The sequence below is a fragment of the Chinchilla lanigera genome, unplaced genomic scaffold (genome assembly GCF_000276665.1).
Source record: "Chinchilla lanigera isolate Chin_1 unplaced genomic scaffold, ChiLan1.0 scaffold00094, whole genome shotgun sequence".
Lineage (NCBI taxonomy): Eukaryota > Metazoa > Chordata > Mammalia > Rodentia > Chinchillidae > Chinchilla > Chinchilla lanigera.
This window is the reverse complement of record NW_004955495.1, coordinates 3,428,513-3,451,224: the sequence shown is the minus strand read 5'-3', so window position 1 is coordinate 3,451,224 and position 22,712 is coordinate 3,428,513. Positions and strand designations below refer to the sequence as shown.

The 22,712-nt window shown below is 55.1% G+C and overlaps 1 protein-coding gene across 4 annotated transcripts in view; it reads right to left on the bottom strand.

The window, feature by feature from the left end:
• Rfx2 (regulatory factor X, 2 (influences HLA class II expression)) overlaps positions 1 to 22,712 on the bottom strand; it is a 70,657-nt gene that overhangs the window by 34,169 nt on the left and 13,776 nt on the right. Inside the window, exon 1 of one of the 4 annotated variants that reach the window (XM_013505326.1) lies at positions 17,573 to 17,591. The exons of 1 other annotated variant lie outside the window; for it this stretch is intronic. Coding sequence is in view for 1 of the 3 variants with exons in the window: in XM_005405739.2 (XP_005405796.1) it covers positions 2,751 to 2,770 (20 nt within the window). In the remaining 2 variants the exon portion in view is untranslated. Of the gene's footprint in view, positions 1 to 2,750; positions 2,820 to 12,556; positions 12,757 to 17,572; positions 17,592 to 22,712 lie in introns of those variants that run through there. 2 more of the 4 variants (XM_013505325.1, XM_005405739.2) reach the window with 2 other exon arrangements.

Here is a 22,712-nt window from a genome sequence, read left to right as displayed (position 1 = left end):
CAGTGACCTTGCTGCAAGGTGCAGGTTACCCAGTGCCACACGTCCGTCCTCCCTCCCTCCCTCCCTTTCTTTCTCTGCAGCACAGGAGATGGGGCCCAGGGTCTTCTCGCTGAGCTGCACCCTTAGCCCTTTCTTATTTTCTGTTTCGAGACAGGGTCTCACTAAGTAGCCAAGTTACCCAGATTGTCCCGGACTTGAGGTCCTCCTGCCTCAGCCTCCCATCAGAGCCTCCCCCATTCAACACGCTATTTACTGTGTACTGTGCTGAGGATACACACCCCAGGGTGCACAGCGTGGGTGGCAGAAGGTTGGGGGATTCCTGGAGGAGGGAGAAGCAGAGGGCGAGTCCTCAGATCTGCCTACAAATTCCACTCATTTCAGATCGATTGGCTGGACCTGCCAGAGGGCCTAGGGAAACCAGCAGCTCAGTGCCGAGAATCCTAGGCAGAGGCTTCAGCAGCTGCCGAGGAGGCCGCAACGCGGGAACCCAGCGGGCCAGCTGCCCTAAGGGGATGCGCAGCGTCCAGAGCGCGCTGCCCACGCGCAAGGGAAGAAAACGGGGCTCACTGTCCAAACTCTCGGTAACCAGGTGGTTCCGGGCGTCTGCCAGCAAACAGGAATAGCTACTGAGCAGGTCCTGGGTGACAGGCAGTTACATAATGAACGAGCATTTGGCAACCTTACCCACAAACACAAACTACTAAAAAGGGCCAAACAGCGCTGCTGTCCTGGCGCACGCCTGTCATCCCAGCCCTAGAGAGGCTGAGGCGAGAGGGTCCTGAGTTCAAGGCCAGCTTGGGCTACAGAGCCAGTCTGAGGTCAGCCTGTTATGTATATAGCAAGACTAAATAAAATAAAATGACCAAATAGAAATGTAGACGTTCTGGATAGTAAATCTCAGCACATTTCAAAACACTGAAGCCACACCGAGGAGGCACAGACTTTGTAAAGGGTTCAGACATCAATAAGGTGGCTTGAAAAATGCCAAGGGTTTGGAAAATGTTAAACGCGCTATTAAAGTTATCCGCAGGTCAAAGAATAAGCCACGAGAGAAATCTGAGGTTTTTTAAAGTGGATGATCATGAAAATATCACCTATTAAAATTTGTTATTGCCTAACAAATATTAAGTCAAAAAAATTGGGTTGAAAGCAGTGCTTAGGAGGAAATGATTAGCTTTATATTAGAAAAAATGCAAAAGAATCCATCATTTAAGTTTCAATTTTACTAAGCTATAAAAAGGGCAGGTGTGGTGGTATAGACCTGCAGTCCCAGCACTCTGAGAGGCTGAGGCAGGAGGATCACAAATTGGAGCCCTGCCTGGGCACACAGTGTTAGCAAAACCCTGTCTCAAAATAAGAACTAAATGGACTGGGGTTGGAGCTCAGTGCGAAGGCCCTGGGTTCAACTGTCAGTAATGGGCAGAAAAAGCTATGAAAAATAAGTAAGTGAAACTCAAATCGTATTAAAAAAAAAAAAAGAACAAAATTTAAGATAAAATTTCAACAGTAGAGAAAATGAAAACACAATTCTTCACAACTGAAGTGAGCTATCAAGCCACGAAGAGCTCTGGAGGAAAATTAAGCATTTATTACACAGAGAATGATGCCGGAGGCTGCACACTGTGCCATGGGGCCTGCACACCGTGTGATCGAGGCTGACTTCCGGAAAAGGCAAAAAAAAAAAAAAAAAACCCCGAGAGCTAGCAGGAGACCGGAAGTTGTAGCAGGTCACAGGGCGGGCAGGACCAGACAGCGCATGGAGGGTTCTAGGGCAGGGCCATCACTCGTTACGACACGATCATGGCGGAACCACTCAAGGAACCACCGTCCAGACTCAGGACACTCGTCTGGAGAAAGCCTTCAACTGGACGTGGGGCCGCACACTGTCATCCCAGCGCTCTGCGAGGCTGAGGCAAGAGGATCACAAGTTCGAGCCCAGCCCGGGCAATTTAGCAACTTTGAGAGCCTGTCTCGAAATAAAAGTAAAAAGGTCTGCAGATGTAGTTCAGTGTGAAGGCCTTGGGTTCAATCCCTAGTGACTCACGGGAGGGAGGGAGGGAGGGAAGGAAGGAAGGAAGGAAGGAAGGAAGGAAGGAAGGAAGGAAGGAAGATCGATCATGAAAAGGTAAGCAATAATCTGGGAGAAAGTGCAAAACACACATCTGAGAAAGTGCTCTTATTAACCACAACGTATTTTTTAAACTCTACAATTCAATAACAAGACAAATAACCTAATAGTAAAAATGTGCAGACTTGAACAAGTGCTTCACAAAGAAAGATACATAAGTTGCCAAAAAAAAAAAAGCATACAAAATAGCACTGAGCCTGCAGGTCATTAGGGAAATACCAGTCCCCGCCAGGAAAACACACAGGCGCTAAGCACTTCCCTCACTGACTAAATAAACAAGTCTGCCGGTCTGAGGGAACCTTCCCACGTTCCTTGCGGGATGCGAAACGATACAACTGTGCGGGAAAAGGGGTTGGCAGTCGCCTAAAAAGTTAAACATTTCCATTACCACCCCCCTTCTCCTAGGTATTTATCCAAGCAACAAGGAAACATCTGTCTGTAAACAGAAAACAACTTTGTAGAAGCAAGTTCATAGCAGGTATTCACAACAGGCAAGTAGAACGCAAACCCAAAGGGGCCTCAGCAGCGAGGAGGAGACACTGAGGCCCTGCCGATACCAACTCCTACAGAGACGGGGCACAGCTAAAACGCAAGCGGGATGTGGGCCGGACCACTCACTCACGGGAGGGGCGAGCTGTCCATACGCACAGCGTGTGCCTAAATCTCAGTCACTATGCTGAAAGCAGAGGGAGTTATCGCGAGGAAGGAGCAAAACTAAAGGTGAAAAACCCGAAAAGGCCTGGTGGGCGGGACTGAGCTTCCAGGGAGACGCCCACTCTGGGCGATAAGGGAGCGCGGTCATGAGGTTACGCTGAGCAATCATTTGTCAAAAGTCAGCCAAAGAAAGACTTGTGTACTTGCTGAATGTGCGTGTTAACAATAAAAAATATAAAAATAGCGGAGTGGGGAGTAAGTGGGGATATACAGGTGGCATAAGAATAGAACAGTAGCTGGGCGTGGTGGCACACGCCTGCCTTGCCAGTGCTTGGGAGGCTGAGGCAGGAAGATGGCAAGTTCCAGCCCAGCCTGAGCAATTTAGCAGTTTAGTGAGATCCTGTGTCAACAGGGCTGAGGAGTTAGTGCTTTGGTTCCAAACCTCAATACTGCAAAAGAAGGGAGGGAGGGAGGAAGGCTGAAAGAGAGAGAAAGAAAGAAAAGAGTGCTGATAACTGCTGAGGGCCACGGCCACACTGGATGCTAGGTGTTTCACACTGGACAACCTTTGCATTGTGTGTGTACTTTATAGGTGTTTCCATGACCAAAGTGAAACACACACACACACACACACACACACACACACAGCTGTCAGCTCATGAGGGTGCACAGACCACAAGCCAGGTCCCCTCTGTCCCTCTCAGGACTAGACTCTCCCTTCGGCCCACAGTATCCACGCTGCTGATGCTACCCGCCCGTTAGTCACTGTGCAGCTGGCCCAGTGACCAGATCAACTGTTTGCAGTGTCTGTGCCTGTGTTGAAGGGGGATGCTTACTTCACTTCTTCATCTTTATTTTTATTTTTATTTTTTTGAGACAGGGTCTCACTCAGTAGTCCAGGCTGGTCTTAAACTCAGTATGTACCCCAGGCTGGCCTTGAATTCTTGGCGATCCTCCTGCCTCAGCCTCTCAAGCGCTGGGATCACAGGAGTGCCTGGTTTACTCTACTTAATAGTGACCCCAAAGCACAAGAGAGGTGAGGCTGGCAGTTCAGGACAAAGAGCAGCCGGGAAGCGCTTCTTCTAAATGAAAAGGTGAACGGTCTTGACTTAGTAAGGCCCTATGCCGAGGCTGCAAAGACCTCCAGTACTGCTGCTGCTGACTCTGCCGGCCGCTGAGTCGCAAGCCCAGCTTCACTGGTGTAGGACACACCAGCCTGTGTGGGAGCTCGCACTGCCTGTGCTTTGGGGCACCAGTGGGGTCTCAGGGCGTGTCTGCGGTGGGTGACTGTGGGGTGAGAGCCCCATCTGTTGGGAACCTGAGCTCGCCCAAGGGTCCACCTGGGAACCACTTGGTCAGGGCCTCCCACAGCCCTTAGTACTTTCTTTCTTTTTTTGTGGTGGAAGGTACTGGAAATTGAACTCAGAGCCTTTGCACTAAGCTACATCCTCATCTCTTTTTCTAAATTTTTAATTTTGAGAAAGTGTGTCACTAATTTGCCCGGAATGGGTTTTAACTTGTGATCCTCCTGCCTCAGCCTCCTCGAATGCAGGGATGACAGATGAGCACCAGCACGCCTGCTTCCTGTGTTTCTCTGCACAGCAAGGCCCTGGGGAGTCTTTTTCCGCCTGCCTTCAGGAGCCTCCGAGTAGCCACTCAAAAGGACAGGGACTGCAGACGCGACAGACTGACGTCTCTTTGTCGCAGGGCCCAGCCCAGGGGCTGGCTGGCTCAAGCTCTCTGGTGGCTCAGAAACACAGGCCTGCAGTCCAAGCTAAGGGCGGTGAGAAGCAAAGCATGGAAGGGGAGAACCAGCGGTGCGATGCCCCCCTCAGCCAAGCACCTGCCGCTGGAATCGCAGAACTGCGCATTTGACCTTGAACAAATGTCAAGGTGACCGAGCGTGTGTTCGACCTGTTGGAGACACTGGTGCACGAAGGTCCCCAGTGGGGCGGGGGACGCGTGCCGGGTCTCAGCCCGCAGCGGCAGCTGGCACAGCGCCACATGAAGGAATGTGCCCGGGCACAAAGGGAAGAGGCTTCTGTTTACAGGGAAATACTCCCGTCTCCTAGCAACTGGCGATGTCAGGAAAGGGAAGGCACAGCGCTGGGAGCAGTTTCTGGGCCCCGTTCCTGGCTCGCCGCTGACTCACGGCGACCTTAAGCAATCTCTTTGCTATTCCTGCTCCTCCATAAGCCAGATGGAGCCGTCACCTGCCTGCGCAGGCCACATGGACGTGTAGACATCTTGTCATCGCGGGGTAACTAGGGGTGCGGGAGCGGGGCAGTTTCTGGGCCTCGCTCTGACCGGCCGCTTTGCCTCTGCTTGGGGCTCTGCCCTGGAGCTCCCCTGGTGGCACCAGTGGTCCTTGGCCCCAAGGATGGGGCTCCTTTCCTCCCCCGAACAAGGGGGACAGGCCTGGGACAACCCCAGGCCTTCGCCACCCCCAGGTGCCACGGTGACCGAGCCAGGCCCCTGGCCCCCTCTCGCGCCCTTCAGCCTGAGGCCAGGCCTCAGGAGCAAGGGGCGGTGCTGTGTCCATCCCCACGGGGAGTCCAGGAGGCAACGTTCTCTCCTGCGTGCTGAAAGGCGGGTCCCTGCGCCCTCCGGACGCCAGGGCCTGCGCTCGGTCACACCCAGGTCACTCCCGGCGCCCAGGGCAGGGAATGCAGGTGTCCTCGTCTCAGCACAAAGGTCACCGGGCACCACAGGGCCGCCCCTGCCCCGGCCAGGCGCTGCCCCAGGTGTCACCACCACAGATACCCCCAGGCACGGCCCTGTGTCCCCGGGCGGGGCAGGGTGAGCCCTGCGCAGACCCACTATTTTCAGTGGGCGCAGCAGAGCCGAGGAGAAACAGACTGCCTCGAGCAAGACGAAGTCGCGGGCGGGGGCGGGGGCGGGGGGAGAAGGCGCAGGACTTGGCGTCTCCACAACACGGCCCAGGGACGCGGACCGGCCCGTGGGCGGCCGCGCACGCCTCCCTCCCGGCGCCCGCTGCTCCTTCTCCCTCCGGCCGCCTGGCGCCTGCGCGCCTCGGCCCTTGGCGGCTTCTTTCTCAAGCACTGCACTTTCAAGGGTCCAGCCCGGCTCTGGGCTCGCTGAAATAAGTATCTGCGGAGTTCAAATTCCTTTTCCTTTGCTAAGAATTGGGCTTCTCTTCCTGTTTCTTTTGCAGAAGCGCAGCGGCAGGAGCGGCCCCTGGTAACCAGCAGGAAGTGGGCAGTGGCAGCAGGGCACCCGGACCTCAGGTCACAGGGTCTCCTCACTTTCAGCTCGTGGATGGACCAGGCTGACCCCGGCTGCTCTGGGCTCAGGGGACCATTGTCAACCAGGAAACGCCCTGCGACGGCTCTCTTAAGGAGACAAGAGGCAGAGCGTCGGGGCACACGCTGTCATCCCAGTACTTAGGAGGCTGAGGCAGGAGGATCGCGTCTCGCTGCAAGTTTGAGGCCAGCTGCGGCCACATAGTCAGTTAAAGGCCATCCTGAACTACATAGTGAGACCCTGTCTGAAAAGACAGAGACCAAGACGGAGAGAGGGACTGACTATGAATACACGAATTGTCCTGACCGAGGGATGGCTGCCCTGCCTCTGAGCGGGCCTTATTTTAGCTGCCATGAGCCAGCCGTGTGATGTTAAAACACCACGGAGCCCTTGCCAGCATTTTCACCCTGCAGAGACCCTTCTCGTGGGCAACTAGAGTTCACAGCTTATTACTAACAATTTGAACACCACGGAGCATTGTTTCCAGGAAACAGAAACTCCCCCTGGGCTGGGGGGGGGGGTCCCCCAAGTTCACCATACTGGGGTGAATGGGAGGAAACTAGAGGTGGAGAAGGAGTTGCACTCGGCTCATCTTCGTCCTCAGAGAGCAGGAGGGCGAAGTGTCACAGAGGCATCGTCACACACACACACACACACACACCCCGGCCCTGCCCCTTTCTTTCTATTGTTTTGGTTCTTTGAGACAGGGTCTTGCCAAGTGCTGCAGGCTGGCCTTGAGCTCGCCAGTGATCCTCCTGCCTCTGCCTCCCAGGTTTTGGGATGACAGCATGGGCCACAGTGCCTGGCTGGGACACCTGTCATTTGTGGTCACCCCAGACATTCTGCTGTCAGACAGAATGCTGACCCCTCCCAGGGACCCCACATCAACAACATGCCCATCGCAGAGGGGGAGGGAACACCAGTTACCTGATCACATACACACTTGGGAGAAAGCCTCCCAACACGCTTTTCCGCTGTGGGCGATGTCCCCAGGGCTCCCTCCTGAGATCACCTCCCCAGCCTGCTTCCCAATGCCCCGCTTTCCCGCCAGCTCCCAGCCCGACTCCGGGTCACCTCCACCCCCAGCCTCCTGTCCTCTGCAGTGGCCTCCCTGCCCCCCACGCCCTCCGTCCCTAGCCCCCACGTCTCCTCTTCCTAGCACCTCCAGGAACCATTTGCATCACCCACGGAGTAAGGGTTAGGGTTAGTAATGGGGAGTTGAGGGGTGAGTGGCCTCAAGGACCAGCAAAAGCCTCAGATCTTGAGAGAGAAAGCTGTCAGCCTCCCTACTTCTAGAAGGTTCTGGAAGCTTCCAGCCTGAGAGGAGCCACCAGCCAAGCCCACCGTAGGCTCCTGCAAGTCACAGCTCCTCCATACACCATTTCATGCCACTCTCACTCAGGACAGCGTCCACTGCCACCACGACCCGCCTTTGTCCTTTACGTGGGCCATGCTCACGAGCCTGCTTTCCTGAGCCCAGTCCTGGGAGGGGCGGCTGCCTGGCTTTCCCACCACCCTGCGCTGCCACTCTGGCCCCGCGTGCGCCTGAGCGCCCCTCCGGCCGTCCCAGCTTCCGGACCGTGGCCTCGGGGAAGGGTCTGGAGCCCAACTGGGCACCGCAGCCACCTGCCCTCCCCCTTCCCGGTGGCGTCTTCTCGGTTCCCCACACCGGGCCGTGCTCTCTGGGGCCTCTGTGCCCCTGGGTGTGGGGCCCTTGTCGCACACAACATCCGTGGCCGCGTGCCCCCCAGGTCCATCGGCTGTCCCACCCTCGTAGCCTGCCACTTCCCTGTGGGGGTCACCGGGCAGCTCCTGGCCCCAGCAGTGTGTGGCTCGACATTCAGCTGGGCTGTGTCCGCCGACACCACGACCACGTCCTTCTTTTTGTTTTTTTTGGGAGGGTCTTGCTGTGTTGCCTAGGCTAGCCTCAGATTTGCAGTGATCCTCCCGCCTCGGCCTCCTGAGTGCTAGTGCTCAGACCGCAGGTGTATGTGCCAGCACACCCCACTACATCCTTGCCCCGCTCCTTTGGGGCCCACTTGTACACCTGGCCTGACAGCTGTCTCCTGACTACCCCTGCCTTACGGCCTCAGCCTCTGCCAGCCAACCTCCCTGCCCTCTGGGGAAGTCAAAGTCACCAGTGCCTCGTCACTCCCGTGGCCCCAACACATCCACAGCCGGCCAAGCATGGGCCGGCTGCTCACAGGGCATGCGCATGTGAATCCAAGACCCCTGAGGGCCTGGTGACCCAGCCGGGGTCTGGCACCACGGGTGCCACCGCAAGGTCCCTGGCCCCTGTATTGCACAGCTAAGGTGCCTGCCCCAGGCACATCATGGAAGCCACCACTGCCGCCACCTTTGTGGAAACAACGCCCCAAACCTGAGCTCAGAAAGGTCAGAAAGGTAGGAAGGAGCCCCGCCTGGTCCGCACCACGGCTCCGGCGCCCAGCCTGGCTCGGTCTCCTCAGGAGCAGAAGGAAGCACAAGGCCTTCCAGACCCCAGGTCCTCCACCCTCCATACCACACGGGCCTCCGCGGCCAGGCCATACACTGCCCCTCGGCCTCGCGCCAAAGAGAGCACCACATAACAGCGCCAGTGTAGCTTCTGGCTTTAGAAGTTTCTGGAGCTGAAGCTGGGCACGGCAGCTCACAGACACCGAGGCAGGAGGACAGCAAGTTTGAGCCCAGCCTGGGTGACTTAGCAATTTAGCAAGATCTTATCTCAAAAATTTACGAAAAAAGGGCTGGGGACGTAGCTCAGTGCAAAGGTCTTGTGTCCAATCCTGGTAGTAGGGGATAAAAGAAGCGTCCAGGACTTGGCTCGTGTTATAAAAAGTGGATTAAGTGCTGCCGGCTTTGGTGGCCGGGTCAGTGTGGTTAGTGGTTATGGGGGTCGGTGCTGGGCATGGCAGGGTGCTAACACCCCCAGCCATCTCTCCATGTCCCCAGAACCCACTCGGTGAGGGGGGTGGCTGGCTTTCGTTCCGCTCCTCTCCAGCCCTGCCTCCCTGACAGCTGTCATTTACAATGGAATTATTTTTTTAGTACTGGCAGTTGAATCAGGGCCTTTGCCCTAAGCTACATCCCCCAGCCCTTTTTGTATTTTTTATTTTGAGACAGTGCCTCGCTAAGTCACTCAGTTGCCCAGGTTGGGCTCCAGCTTGGTATACTCCTGCCTCAGCCTCCCAGAGTGCTGGGGTGACCAGAGTGCACCACCACACCTGGCTACTCAGGAATCTTAAGAGCGGAGAAGTGGCCTGGCCCCATCCTAGAATTTCCACCTGAAGCCACAGCAAGGAAGGGGCCTGATGTCACCCAAGCCCACTCTGTGAACTCCTGGGGAGTAGACAGAAGTCTCTGCCCAAGCTGCGCAGCCTGAGGCAGGAGCAGGGATTGTTTTGATAAGTGATGAATTTAAAAGAAAACATTTTACATTCTCTCTTTCCTGAAGACTGACTTGCTGACACTGGGAAGTGGGTATAAAATAACTCTGCAGAATCCAAGTGCATTTCTTCTGCGAGGATTTATCTTTAACGATTGTCTAGGCCTGTCCTGCTGCAGCGGGTGGCAGATGACGTGTGAATTTTAATTCGTCTTCTGAGGAGTTTTCATGTAAGACAGAACATTTATTTTGATTCCAGCAAAACTTGCTGTCATTGGATCTTAATTATTGCATCTAATAGGGTGACAGCTAACAAGCTGGCCTTAAAAATAAAACAGCCAGCTTGCATTTGTTACATAACACTGTGACATTCCATTATAAGACCCGCTGCAAAATAAAGCTGAGGAACTCATTCCGAGGCTTTAGTCCTGAGACATTAGCTAAATCGCCGGTACACAAGGGCAGTGAATTTCTCTTTCTTTTCCTTTCTTTCTTTCTCTCTCTCTTTCTTCCTACAGTACTGAGGATTGAACTTAGGGCCTTTGCACTGAGCTAAAGCCCTAGCCCTTTTTAATTTTTATATTTAGACACTGAGTCTCCCTTAGTCACTATGTTGCCCCAGCCGGGCTCAAACTTGCAATCCTCCTGCCTCAGCCTCCTAGAATGCTGGGATGGCAGGCTTACACCACCATGCCTGGTCAGTGCATGTTTTCTTGGGGCATTCAGCTACGAAATGAACTGCCCGTAAGACAGAGAGAGAGAGAGAGAGAGAGAGAGAGAGAGACAGAGACAGAGACAGAGAGACAGAGAGAGAGAGAGAGAGAGAGAGAGAGAGAGAGAGAGAATCCGTACCACTAAAGTGATTCTCACTAGAGCTGTTACTGCAGAGCTCGCATGTCTGTTATAGGGCAGTTGGTCTGCATTGGTCAGACTGCACTTGAGCACAGTACAGAAGGAGAAAGTCATCACCAGAAACCTACCCTGGCTGGCAGGTCTCAATTTATAGCCTGGCTGTGGGGGCGGGGGTGGTGCTGGGCAGAAGGAAAGACATGTGTGCCCAGCTCTGAATGAGCTCAGGGGTGTGTTTACCTAAGCAACCAGCCCTTGTAAACAGTTGCTATCTCTGGCTGCCAGTGTGTGTGTGGGGGGGGGCTGTTTTGATCAAGATCTAACCTGTAGCTGCAGCGTGCCTGATGACAGCTCAGACTCCCCCGTCAGTGGGACGCCCACGCCCAGGCCTCGTAAACACAGCAGAATGTCCTGCTGAGGGTCACCCGAGCCCCCGAGAACTGGTAAGGACACCCAGTACTCAGGTTCCAGGCTTGGGCCCCGTCACTGTCACCCCACAACCCTGGATGTGAATGCCCCAGACATGCGAGCGACCTAGGGCTCAGCCCTGCTCTCTGACACTGTGGAGCAGAAAGAACGGAAACGTCGTGCTCAGAAGCTGCAGGTCCATCCGTGATGCAGGGCGGCAGGTTGGCCAGGTCATAATTTTATAAACACAGGGAATTAGATCAAAGGGGAAATTCCACCGAGGGCTAAAATAAGTCTCTAATTGGGCACAGTCAAATGGCCAGAAGTTTATTTCAACACCCCTCCCTGATCTTCCGGACAGAGATACCAACCAACACAACAGTAAGCTTTCTTCCAAGCAGACCCCAGTGGACACTTGTCTAACTGTTGAGGCAACACAAACTCCATCATTCAATCAGAGAAAAATATATGCAGATGTTCAATTAAAACCTGGAGTCCGCAGTCCTGGCGCTGTTTGCCCAGCCTCATTGTTTGCTAAGTAACAACGGTTGCCAGGGACAACGCAGTCCACTCCCGTTGCTGGGCAACCAGGAGAATACTTCCCAAACCAAACAATGTCATCCCCAGAGCAACCCCTTCTATCTCACATTAACCAGATCTAAAAAAAACCCTCCCAAATATGTAATCTATTATTTTCAGAAGCCCGAAGAGAAAGGCAAATAATCTTTTCTCTATAGTAACCGAGGGGAAAACAGTTTACCATATTTGTCCTGAAATAACAAAACCTAAGAAGGACCCACTCTCCCCTCGGTATGAGGGCATCTGAGGAGGGATTCTGATCCTTCCTTGGCCTGGGAGAAGTGCCTTTTTCTCCAAGAGGAAAGAATGTATTTATCATCAAACAATGTGGGGAGTTCATAGAGGCACAAGTGCTTCCTGGGCAAAACTAAAGGGGCTCGGGGATTGAGCTCTTTGAAAAAAATGTAAAAGCAGAGCAGCAGACGCCTGGCCTCAAGGCCTTCTTACAGCACAATGTGCGTACGGGGACGCTGCGGCCACTGACTCAGCTGCGGCCCTGTCCTGTGGGAGTTCTCCCGGACGTCACCGCATCTACCCTCCTTGGGGACCGGAAACTGCTAAGAGGAAGCCACATCAGATGCTCTCTGAGGGCGGCACACACAGGGGCAGCCCTGGGGACAGGCACCACGGATGTCCTCAGTAAGCCACTGTCTTGACCCTGGGAGAAAAACAGTCCTATAGGCTTCATCTCCAAGCCAAAGCGGCGGTGGTGGTTCTGAGCAGCCACACAGGCACGCGATGCGCGCGCCCGCAAAGAGGGACGGGGTGCCTGTGTCTCGCTGAGGGAGCGGCGAGTGCGAGGCAGCGGTCTTGGACCTCGCAGCAGTTTGGCGGACGGGCAGCTGGTGGCTCCGGGTGGAGATCATGAGCGCACACGGTGCCGATGGGTCTGCGTGGAGCAGAGACCCTTCAGCCCTTGACTGGGGTTTGGCTTTCAAGATAGATAAGGCTGCTGCACGGAACTGTTTCCTACCACACCGCCCGGAGCTGCTTCTAGAATACCCAGGAGGGACCCACACATCTCCCTGAGCAGGGCAGGCGGTTCCGTGCCGCTGGGACTGAAACCTGCCCTCTGGAAAGACGAGAACCGTGCAGCCCGGACTTGAGTCATTAACGCACGACCAAGCCGGCGTGTGCAGGGGGACACCATCACCGTCCAGGCCTGGGGGTGACGCCACCAGCAGCCGGAGCCTTGCGAGTCTTGGCTTAGGGGACACGGCCGGACTCTGCCTGAGCTCTCTGTCCAAAAGGAGGGTTTTGGTGCACAGCTGTGAGAAGCCCAAATCTCATACCGGGAGGGGGTCAACGCGGGGATGCACTGACTTCCACCTAGACGTATCCGCTGCGTGCCCGTGTGGGCCAGGCACCTCCCAGGCACAAAAAGCCGCCTTCTTCCCTCGTGGAGCTCCTGGGCCAGTACGCGTGTGCTGGGGACACAAGACACACAGAACAAGTGGGAAAACACACAGCATGTCTACCCGAGGGTGACAGGCGCCTTGGGGGTGAGGTGGCGACGGGAGCCGGGGCGGGGTGGGGTGCAGCTTCCCAGCGGCTGCCCAGCGCGCTGCCGCAGGTTCACTGAGGAGAGCGAGGTGGAGCCAGGTGTCACAGGAACCGCGTTCCTGGTGTAGGGAATGGCCAGGGCGACCCCTGGGCCAGGGCCTGCGGGCCTGGGGGATGCAGCCGGGGCAGAAGCTGAGAGGCTGGAGAGGCCGCGGCCGGGCGAGACGGGGGTGCGCAGGGGGTGTGAGCCAGGAGTGACCTGGGTGACCGGCGCCTCGTCAGGCCCGTGTGACTGCTGGGACAGAACGTGCAAAGAAGGAAGTGGAGGAAGCAGAGGGCAGCCGCAGGGTAAGGCAGCTCTTGGGCGCGGGGAGGGCCCGGCCGGGGTGGTGGCCGCAGAGGGTGCGAGGCTGTTCGGTCAGACTGTGGATAAACGTCGGAGGCAGAGTTTGCTGATGGTCTGGGTGTGGGGCGGAGAGAAGAGAGGATGGTCAGGAAGGCCGCAGGAGAAGCCGCCTGGGAGCACAGTTCCAAAGGTACGAACGCAACACGGCCGCGAGAGGCTCCCGGACAGCCGGGCTGGGAGGCTGAAAAGCTGGTGGAACGGAAGTCCGGGGATGAGGGGCAGGGTGGAGCCACCGGCGCACAGAGGACGCGGGCTGCAGCCATCAGTATATCGGCCTGAGCGCAGCCATCAGTGCACACGTGACCTAGAAAAAGCCGTGAGACGGCCGGGCTCACCGAGGGGAGCAGTGAGGAGGGGCCGCGACTGAGTTCTGAGCTCTCGCCCATTCAGAGATCTTAGAGAGGAGGGAGCCCAGCAGAGAAGCCCAAGCTGTCTGAGCACGGGGACGTGCCCTGAGGACGGAGCAAATTCGCAGCTGGGAAGTCAAGGCTGGGTTGAATGAAGCAGCGGCCACCAATGACAGGCCAGAGCAGCTCCAGGGCAAGAGTGCGGGAGCAAGTCACAGGGCCCGGGGAGGGCACGAGGACCCAGGCGCAGCAGAGGGGCATCTGCGAGGACCCTTGAGTGCTTTGGTGGCGTGGGGAGGAGGAGGGGGTGGGGCTGGGAGGAGAAGGTGGGAGGGCTGAGCGTGGGAGAACAGGTGTGGGCGGTGACGGGAAAGACCTATGCGGAGGGGACAGGTGCAGAGGGTGAGGGAGGGTTGCCAGTGGGACATTTTTGCATGGGTGGGACATGATGTGACTATTATTATTATTACTATTATTTTGTATTTTGAGACGGTCTCGCTATGTAGTTCAGGCTGGCCTTGAACTCCCTAGGAAACCCAGGCTGGCCTTGAACTTGATGCGATCCTCCTGCCTCAGCCTCCTAAATGCTGGGATTACAGGCATGCACCACCACACCTGGTTGAAACTCATTATTCTAATTAAAACCAAAGATGGAAATATTGGAGATGTTCTAGTTTTGTTTTGCTGTCTTCATTACTAGGGATCAAACACAGGCCCTTCACAATGAGCTACATCTTCAGCCTGTTTTTTTTTTGTTTTGTTTTTGTTTGTTGAGACAAGAGCTCACTAAGTCGCTAAGTTGCCCAGGCTGGACTTGAACTTGACATCCTCCTGCCCCAGCCCTCCAGGGGCCTGGTTTACCTTTTTAAACTACTTCTCTGGTGGCACACGCCTGTAATCCCAGCATTACAGGAGGCTGAGGCAGCAGGATCGTAGCGAGTTTGAGACCAGCCTAGACTACAAAGTGAGCTCAAGGCCAGTTTGAACTGCATAGCGAGACCCTGTCTCAAAAAAAAATAAAATAAACTACTTCTTATTAACTCTAAATACAAACTCTAAAATCAATTCTGTCCTAGGAAGACTATCTAAATGAAACGCTTGGAGGGAAATGTTACTTTTAAAACCTTTGAAAACATCCTAAGCCCTCTCCTGTCACACCGCGGTTTGAGGCATGTTTCCTCTTCCCCAGCCACTCTCTCGGGTCCCAGCCAGGACTCCAGGCAGAGGGGAAAGGAAAGGCGCTACTGGCCCTCAGTGTCTGGGACGGAACCTATCTGACTGGCTGTTTTTGGTGTCTCGGTTTGTCAGCTCCCAAAGCAGAGCAAAAGATAATTCTGGAAAAACAAAATGGAATACCATGTTTGGGCCTGGCTGGAAAGGTGGGAGAGAAGCAGCGAGGAGTTCTCTGGACAGTAACTCGAAGAGGCGGCGCCACCTTCCTCCGGAGGCCGCCCCTTTCAAGCCTTGTGTGTGTCCCAGCCTTTCCATCTCCGGCTTCTAGAAGTCTCGGGCTGAACTAGCTACCTGGCCGCTGGGTGGCCTCACAACCACGCCTCTTTCTTTCCAGTACTGCAGGTTGAACCCAGGGCCTTCGCACTAGCTCCATCCACAGCCCTTTTCCAATATTTTGCTTTGAGACAGAGCCTCACTAAGTCGCTCAGCTGCCAAGGTTGGGCTCGAATGTTTGATCCTCCTGCCTCAGCCTCCCTGTGTGCTGGGATCCCAGGCAGGCACCGCCATTCCTGAAAAGTGCTTACCTCCACTTTTGCTGGTGTTTTAAAAGATACAGGAAGCCACCGCATTCTCTCTTGCAGAGGTGGGGACCCAGGTGACGTGAGCGGGAGACACTGACGACAGCCAGCCTGAGGGACAGGCAGCAGTGGGCCCCGGCACCAGCTCCGCGCGTGGGCTCGGGGTGCCCGCCAGGCAGACAGGTCCACAAGATGCAGAGCCAGGCCGGGCCACAACATGCTGTCGGGTGAGCGTCTCTTCCTGCCTTGCCGTGGCCCAAACTCGCTGTGCAGAGCCTGCTTCTTTTCCTACCTCTGCGACCGCTTGCACTTGTCTTGACCCTTTCTTTGCTCAGGACAGAAAGAACCTAGAGAGCACCTCCAGCCGGAGTCTCCAGCACCCCAAACCCAGGAACACATCTGGCTTAGCCGGCCAGGAGCAGCAGATGCCAGTCAGTACAGAAGAGCCAGAGGGCCTGTCAGCAACCCACAGGCAGAGCAGCTCAGTCAGGGTCTCACCAAGCACAGGGAACAAAGCACAGGTCCCTCAGCAAGCAGGAGGAGCCATGGAGGAAGCAAAACGTGATGCTTCCGGACATCCAAGGCCCACCTGCTACCCGGGGCATCCCTGCCTTCTGGCACAATCATCCTTATTAAAAACTGCACACATCTGCCTGGCGAGTGCAAGGTCCTGAGTTCGATTCCTGGTACCAAAAAAAAAGGCCAATGCACTTAAACATCTTACCAAATGTCCACCTTACCAAACCACTCTCTGTCAACTGGGGTGCTTTCCTTTTATCCTTTCTATTAAACATACACTCAGACGTTTAAAGTAGATGATAGATAGGTAAATAGATACATAAATAGATAAATTTCTGTCTAAATGGAATTTGAAGCTATTCAATTAAGAGAAAGAAGTAAGGCCAACTGGATAAAAGCTAGGTCCCAGATGAGATCAGGAGGGCCCAGTCGAACTCTCTTTCTCACGACGGAGAGTCCATGCTCCAGGGTGGTTAGCAGAGGGCTGACCCCAGGGACGAGAGGTGGTCCCTGGCCCCGCAGAGGGCTGAGCCGTCCGATGGGCTGACCGGATAAGGAAAGAACTGGTGAGGGCCATCACGCTGCGGGAAGGTCACTGTCCCTCCTGTCACTGGCCATGGCCAGGGTGGGCTTCGTCCTGAGACGTGTGGCTGTGGATGCCCGACATGCTGGCCACCCCTGGACAGACCTGCTGTGTGAACAGCTCTGGGCAGCCTTGGCATCCGTCCAGCCACACCCCAGCCAGTCAAGGCTAAGGTCAAGGTCAGTGCCCACGGAGGTGCAGAGGGATGAAGGGCCGGCCCACCCAAAGCAGCCCCCATGGCGGGGCAAATATGAACAGCTGGGATCGGGTCACTGTGGGACAACGGGGGATAAACCTGGAGCTGACGGGCGGGCTCCCCTAGGGCAGCGGATGGGAGGTCACGTGCCCAGCTTTGGAGGGACGGGCAGCATCCTGAAGAACACGCACAGTGCACTCGGCGGAGCGTTCAGCATTCGGTCATCATTCCTTCAGCAGCAAATGCAAGCCGGCCATGACGGCACAGGCTTGCAATCCCAGCACTAAGGAGGCCGGCACAGGCTACATAATGAGACCCTGTCCTAAAAAGCAAAACCAAAACCACACCAAACAGAGAGTCTGAGCGTCTGCCAAGGCTGAGGGCAGTGCGGGTGCAAAGCTCGTCAAGCTGCTGGCCCTGAGGACCGACACTGTAGGGACGCAGAGGGCAGCAAGGGAAGCCAGGGGATGCCAAACGCTCCACACACACAGGGGGGCGCGAGCGGGGACAAGGTGATGGGCGGGTGGGGGCGCAGCAGAGATGGGACGGGGGTCAGCAGCGCCGCACCCCGGCACTGGGAGCTGAGAGGCACGCGAGGTCACACGAGGAGGCGACCGTGGGGAAAGGGGGCTGCGGGAGGCCAGGACTGGGTGCGTCCCTCCATCCCTGTGCCGAAGCCCGGCTGCAGCGATGTGGAGGGAGGCCGGGCCCCAGGAGGGCTTCGGTCACAGGGTCAGGGTCCTTGTGACGGCGACCCCAGAGGGCTCTCCACTCTCCTTTCACCCGGGGAGGTGCAGCAAGAAGCGCCCATCACAGCCCATTACCCCCCAGAGCCCGACCCTGCCAGCACCCCAGTCTCAGACGTCCAGAGCCAGAGCCTGCCGTGGGAGCCGCCCAGCCGAGGGCACACGCGTGTGGCGGGGGGGTCAGTGGCCTCAGTGAGCGAGGGCCTCGGCGGCCCGCAGTGTGGTGGCCTGGGGCTCAGGGACACAGCGACACACACCTGGATGCATCAAGGGCCGCTTAGCAGAGAACACTGGGTGGAGGCAGAAGCCAGGCCGGAGACCAAGACACAGGAGGCCACCGCGCTCTCTAGCAGAGGTGGAGGCCCAGGTGAGCTGAGCGCTCTGAGGCGGGAGACACTGACGACAGCCAGCCCGAGGGACAGGCAGCAGCGGGCCCCGGCACCAGCTCCGCGCGTGGGCTCGGGGTGCCCGCCCGGCAGACAGGTCCACAAGATGCAGAGGCAGGCCGGGCCACAACACGGCTGTAATAAGACACGCTCCAACTCTTGTGCCGGCGCGGTGGCCAGGAAAGTGGGCGCAGAAGCTGTGAAGAGCACCCTCCTCAAGTTCAAGGTCACAGACAGGGGGAGGATGTGGCAGAGGAGGCTGAGAAGGGCGGCCAGGGAGAAAGGAAGAGAACTGAGCGGGCACACAGCTCCGGAAGCGGGCACACAGCTCCGGAAGCCAAGGGGAGGCGGAAGCCCGTGTCCACACAGTGCAGGTGCTGAGAAGAGGGCTTGGGTCCAAGGCCTGGGTCCTCCGGGGTGCAGCCGGGTGACGCTGGGCCAGGGAGTTAAACCTTTCTGTGCTTCCCTTTCTTCGCCCATCCACAGAGCAAACAGTTCTAGCCACTGCGCTGGCTGTAGGACGTAACTGCGGAGTGCGGTGTGACCCACCAGCCCACACACGGTAAACGCTCAGTAAGCACCCGTCGGCCTCAGCGCGGGACCCACCCCTCACAACACAGCGAGGGGTACCTGCTGATGTTTGCCGGTCTAAACCTCTGAAACTCTCAGCGCAGCTGTGTTCTTTGCCATTTGTGATTGCAAAAACGAATCATCTTGATAAAGTCTTCAGGGAGTGCCTCCTGCTAGGCTGCGACCATTCCAGGGCATATTTGCGGACTTCGTCATTTTAACCAAACCCTTAGCACTCATTTCACGCCCAGCATCCTGTGCCAAAGGTAGCAGCCCCCCTTTCAAACGACAGGCGACAGGCGGCACTTTGTTTGGGGGACGGTACTTCCTCATCTGTCCCCCTCTGCCTGCTTAGACATCCAGTTAGAGACCCGGGTGGAGGGGGCACACAGCCAAGTTCTGCACGGCTCCAAAGCCCGTAAATGGGACTGATAGTGATTGGGAGACAGAGACAGAGACAGAGAAAGGCCGACAAGAGACAGACCGAGAAATCCATAGCCCAAGATCAAATTCAAAATTAAAACTAGGGGCTGGGGATTTAGCTCCGGGCACAGCACCTGCCTGGCAAGCAGGAGGTCACAAGTGCCATTCCCAGTACTGAAAAATAAAAACAAAAACAAAAACAAAATTAAAACTAGTAGCCAGGTGTGGAGCTTGCACCTTGTAATGGTAAATACACTGTGTCAACTTGAGAAGTGTATAAATTTAACTAAGTGACCCAGCAGGGGGCCAGGGTCCTCACTTTGTAAACACCCTCATCCTGTGCTGGAGGAAGGCAAGCAGATTGTATGAGCCCTGCACCTACCCTAGGCGGGTAGCCTGCTTACAGTGTAAAGGAGGAAAAGCAGCTTGCCCCCACCCTGTTTGCTCTTGCTGCGTTAGCCTGCTTGAACTGTGCCCCTGTGCCACACCACCCTGTCTTGGAGCCAGTGATTATGGACTGAACCCTCCACAAACTGTGAGCTAAATAAACCTTTACTTCTTTAATTTTGAGTATTTGGTATTTTGTCCCAGCGATGAAAGAAAAGTAACCAAGACAGAATTTGGTACCAGAGAAGTGGGGCTCGTTGCTGTGACTGTACCTGACCACGTGGTTCAAGAGCCTTTGGGAATGGCTTGTGGGAAATGTTTGGAAAGGTTCAGAGACGTCACCTGAGAGAGTTGAGCTGCAACACCTTAGGCTGTTCTGTATGAGAGATTCTGGTCAGAGCTCAGAGGACCAGAAGGCTGATGGAGATCCTGCCGGTAAAGCCCAGGCTCGGGAGGTTTCTGCTGGGGAGTTCAGACGTTGTGTTATAGCGCGGCAGAAAGTTTGTCTGCCTTTTGCTCATGTCCAGAGACTTTGCCTGAAACTGAGATTAAGGGCGGTAGACTAATGAATCTCGCAGAAGAAATTTCAAGGCAGTCTAATGTTGAGGCAGCAACATAGCTATTACTGGGGGCTTTTAGCCAGATTTAGGTTGAGAATCAAGAGCAGAGAGCCCAGCAGAATGACTGAAAATGTTGTGAGTCTGGCTAGAAAGGAAGCTCCAGTAAAGCTATGGACTGCAAAGATAGAGCTGAGATCTGGATTGCTGACGAGGAACAGGAGAATAAAAAAGATGGCCTGAGGGCATCACTGGAAGCGGCAGGACTCCACCCTTTGCAGCCTCAAAACTGCTAAAGTAGAAGACTTTGCTTTGAGGAGAAAGCTGCAGAGCACCATGTTCCAGAATGGCAGTGCGTAGAAAATTTGTTCCTCAGAGTTGGACTCAGAATGGCCAGCAACCCAGGCCCTTGACACCTACAGCCAGGAGAGAGGACAGCCTGCAACTGCTCCAGCTGGCAGCACAAGTTGGCATCGTCCATGCACGTGGTCTGGTTTTAGGTGCACACAGAATGCAAGAGATGTACAGTTGCACCTGCCTGGCAAGCACGAGGTCCTGCGTTTGATTCCCGGTACAAAAAAAAAAAGTTGTGGGGTTAAGAAGGCTTCCACCCAGATTTCAGAAAGCCTGGCGGGCCAGGCAGTGTGCCCCTGAGAGGGGAGCATGTGAAGCTGTGAGGGTGAAGTCAAAGGTGCAGTGCAGGCCCCAGCAGTTTGGAAAAAGAAGGAACGTGGATCATCTGAGGAAAGCTGCAAGAAGGGAGCAGAACAGGCCCAAGAGAGAAGCCGTGGGAGCCACTCAAGCCCCTCTGGAGTTCACATCTTGCCACAGATTGCCTCCAAGATGCTGCACAAGGAACTACAAGACTTAATGTCTGCCCTGCTGGATTCTGGACTTGCATTGGTCCCATTCCTTTATATCTCTGTGTTTGCAACTTTTGGAATGAAAACGTGCCATTGCCGGGCACGGTGGCGCACACCTGTAATCCCAGCACTCAGGGGGCGGGGGGCGTTGAAGCAGGAGGATCTTTGCGAGTTCGAGGCCAGCGTGGGCTACAAAATGAGCTCAAGGTAAGCCTGAACTGCATAGAGAGAGACCCTGTCTCAAAAAGACGACAAAAAAAAAAAAAAGAAAAGAAAACATGCCATTGAGTATTGGAAAACTCTGTTTTCATTTGTATAGGGGCTCACAGCTAAGAGTTTGCCTTACATCTGCAGGAGACTTGGATTGGACGTCTCAGCAGTGCTGAAACTGTTAGGACTTTGGCAATTCTTATAGATAGACTAAATGCGTTTTGCATAAGGGGATGTGCATGAGTCTTTGGGGGGCCAAGGGTGAAATTCTATTATGTAGATAGAACTAATACTGGTTCTTAAGGATTGTTAAACCTGTGTTATGAAGTTCAAGTTGTGAAATGATAAGAATAAGCATGCTTTTGTATCTGGAAACCTGTTTAAAGAAATATTTCTGGTTGCCAAGTTGACAAGGGGTGGATTGTAATGGTTGATACACTGTGTCAACCTGAGAAGTTTAGAAGTGTAATGAAGCCACTCATAAGGGGGCCAGGGTCACTTTGTAAACATCCTGAGCCTGTGTAAGAGGAGGACAGGGAGAGTGTGTGAGTGTTACACTTGCGGGGGGGGGGGCACCCTGCTCACACTAGAAGGGAGGAAAAGAGGCTTGCTCTTCCTCCCTTTGCCTCTTGTTGCTTTTGCTGTCTTCTGCCGCCTTGAATTTCTGCCCCTCTGCCATGGCACCCTGCCTTGGAGCCAGCCGAGTATGGACTGGAAACCTCTGCAGGCTGTGAGCTAAATAAACCTTCCCTTCCTTAATTTTAGGCATTGGGCATTTTGTCCCAGCAACGAGAGAAAAATAACTGAGCCAGGCCGTAATCCCAGCTGCTCAGAAGGCAGAAGCAGGCGCATCACGAGTTTGAGGCCAGCCTGGACTAGTTTTTAGTTCACCTTAGCTCCCCCGAGGGAGAACTTCTCCACTCCCTCCTTTGCTGCCAGTTTCTGGGGTTTGTGTCATGATGCTGGTAGCTCAGCCCATCCCCTTCCCAGCCAGGATTTGAAGACAGTAAGAGCTGGCAGTGTGGCCATCCCAGGCAGGGCCTCCTGCTGTAGGAAATGTCCTCTCAGGTCTCTAAGGGTTGGGACAATGTCAAAGCAACAGAGGTGGAGAGCTGGCTGTGAGGGTGTCTTACAGACACCCATGTGTGCTGAGCATATTGACACACACCTGTCTCCCCAGCACTCTGGGAGGCTGAGACAGGATGATCTCAAGTTTGACCCTAGCACAGGCAATTTAGTGAGACCCTGGCTCAAAATAAAAAATTAAAAGGGCTGGGGATAGAGCTGAGTGTGACAGCCCTGGGTTCCATCCCCACTACTGAAAAAGCAAAAAAAAAAAAGAAAAGCAGAAAAGGGAACTGGGTAAGATGCGCTCACACCTGAAGGCTGTGCTGTTAATCCCTTCTACCATTAAAAGCCAACACACGAGGCGCAGGCTTGCAGCAGCCGCACTGCAGGCCACTCAGCCGCACTGCAGGCCACTCAGCCGCCAGCAGACGCCGCATGGCACACACAGCCACAGGGTGGGCCTTAAGGCCAAGGCCTGCAGCCAGCCCTGCACTCCCACTCACGGGACACCCCGGAAATGGCGCCAGTACAGGGACAGGCGGCAGACTGGGGCAGGGTCCACATGACTGGGTTTGTGGACTGAAATGATGAAGAGATAAAATTTTTTAGGGGCTTTTTGGGCAATGATTGTGGCTATCAGACAAGCACTACTGCGGAACTGCACTCCAGCCCTTAAAAGGACAAGAAGAAAGAAAAAGTGGACGTACTGAGTGCCAAGCAGCAGTGTGGGCTCTGAGGGCCTTCAGGGGAACAGATCACATGAAAATGCTACTTTTTTTTTGGTCTTTTTTGAGACAGGGTCTCGCTACGCAGTTCAGGCTGGCCTTGAGCTCACTTTGTAGCCCAGGCTGGTCTCAAACTCACAATGATCCTCCTGCCTCAGCCTCCTGAGTGCTGGGATTATAGGCGTGCGCCACCACGCCCAGCAAAAAT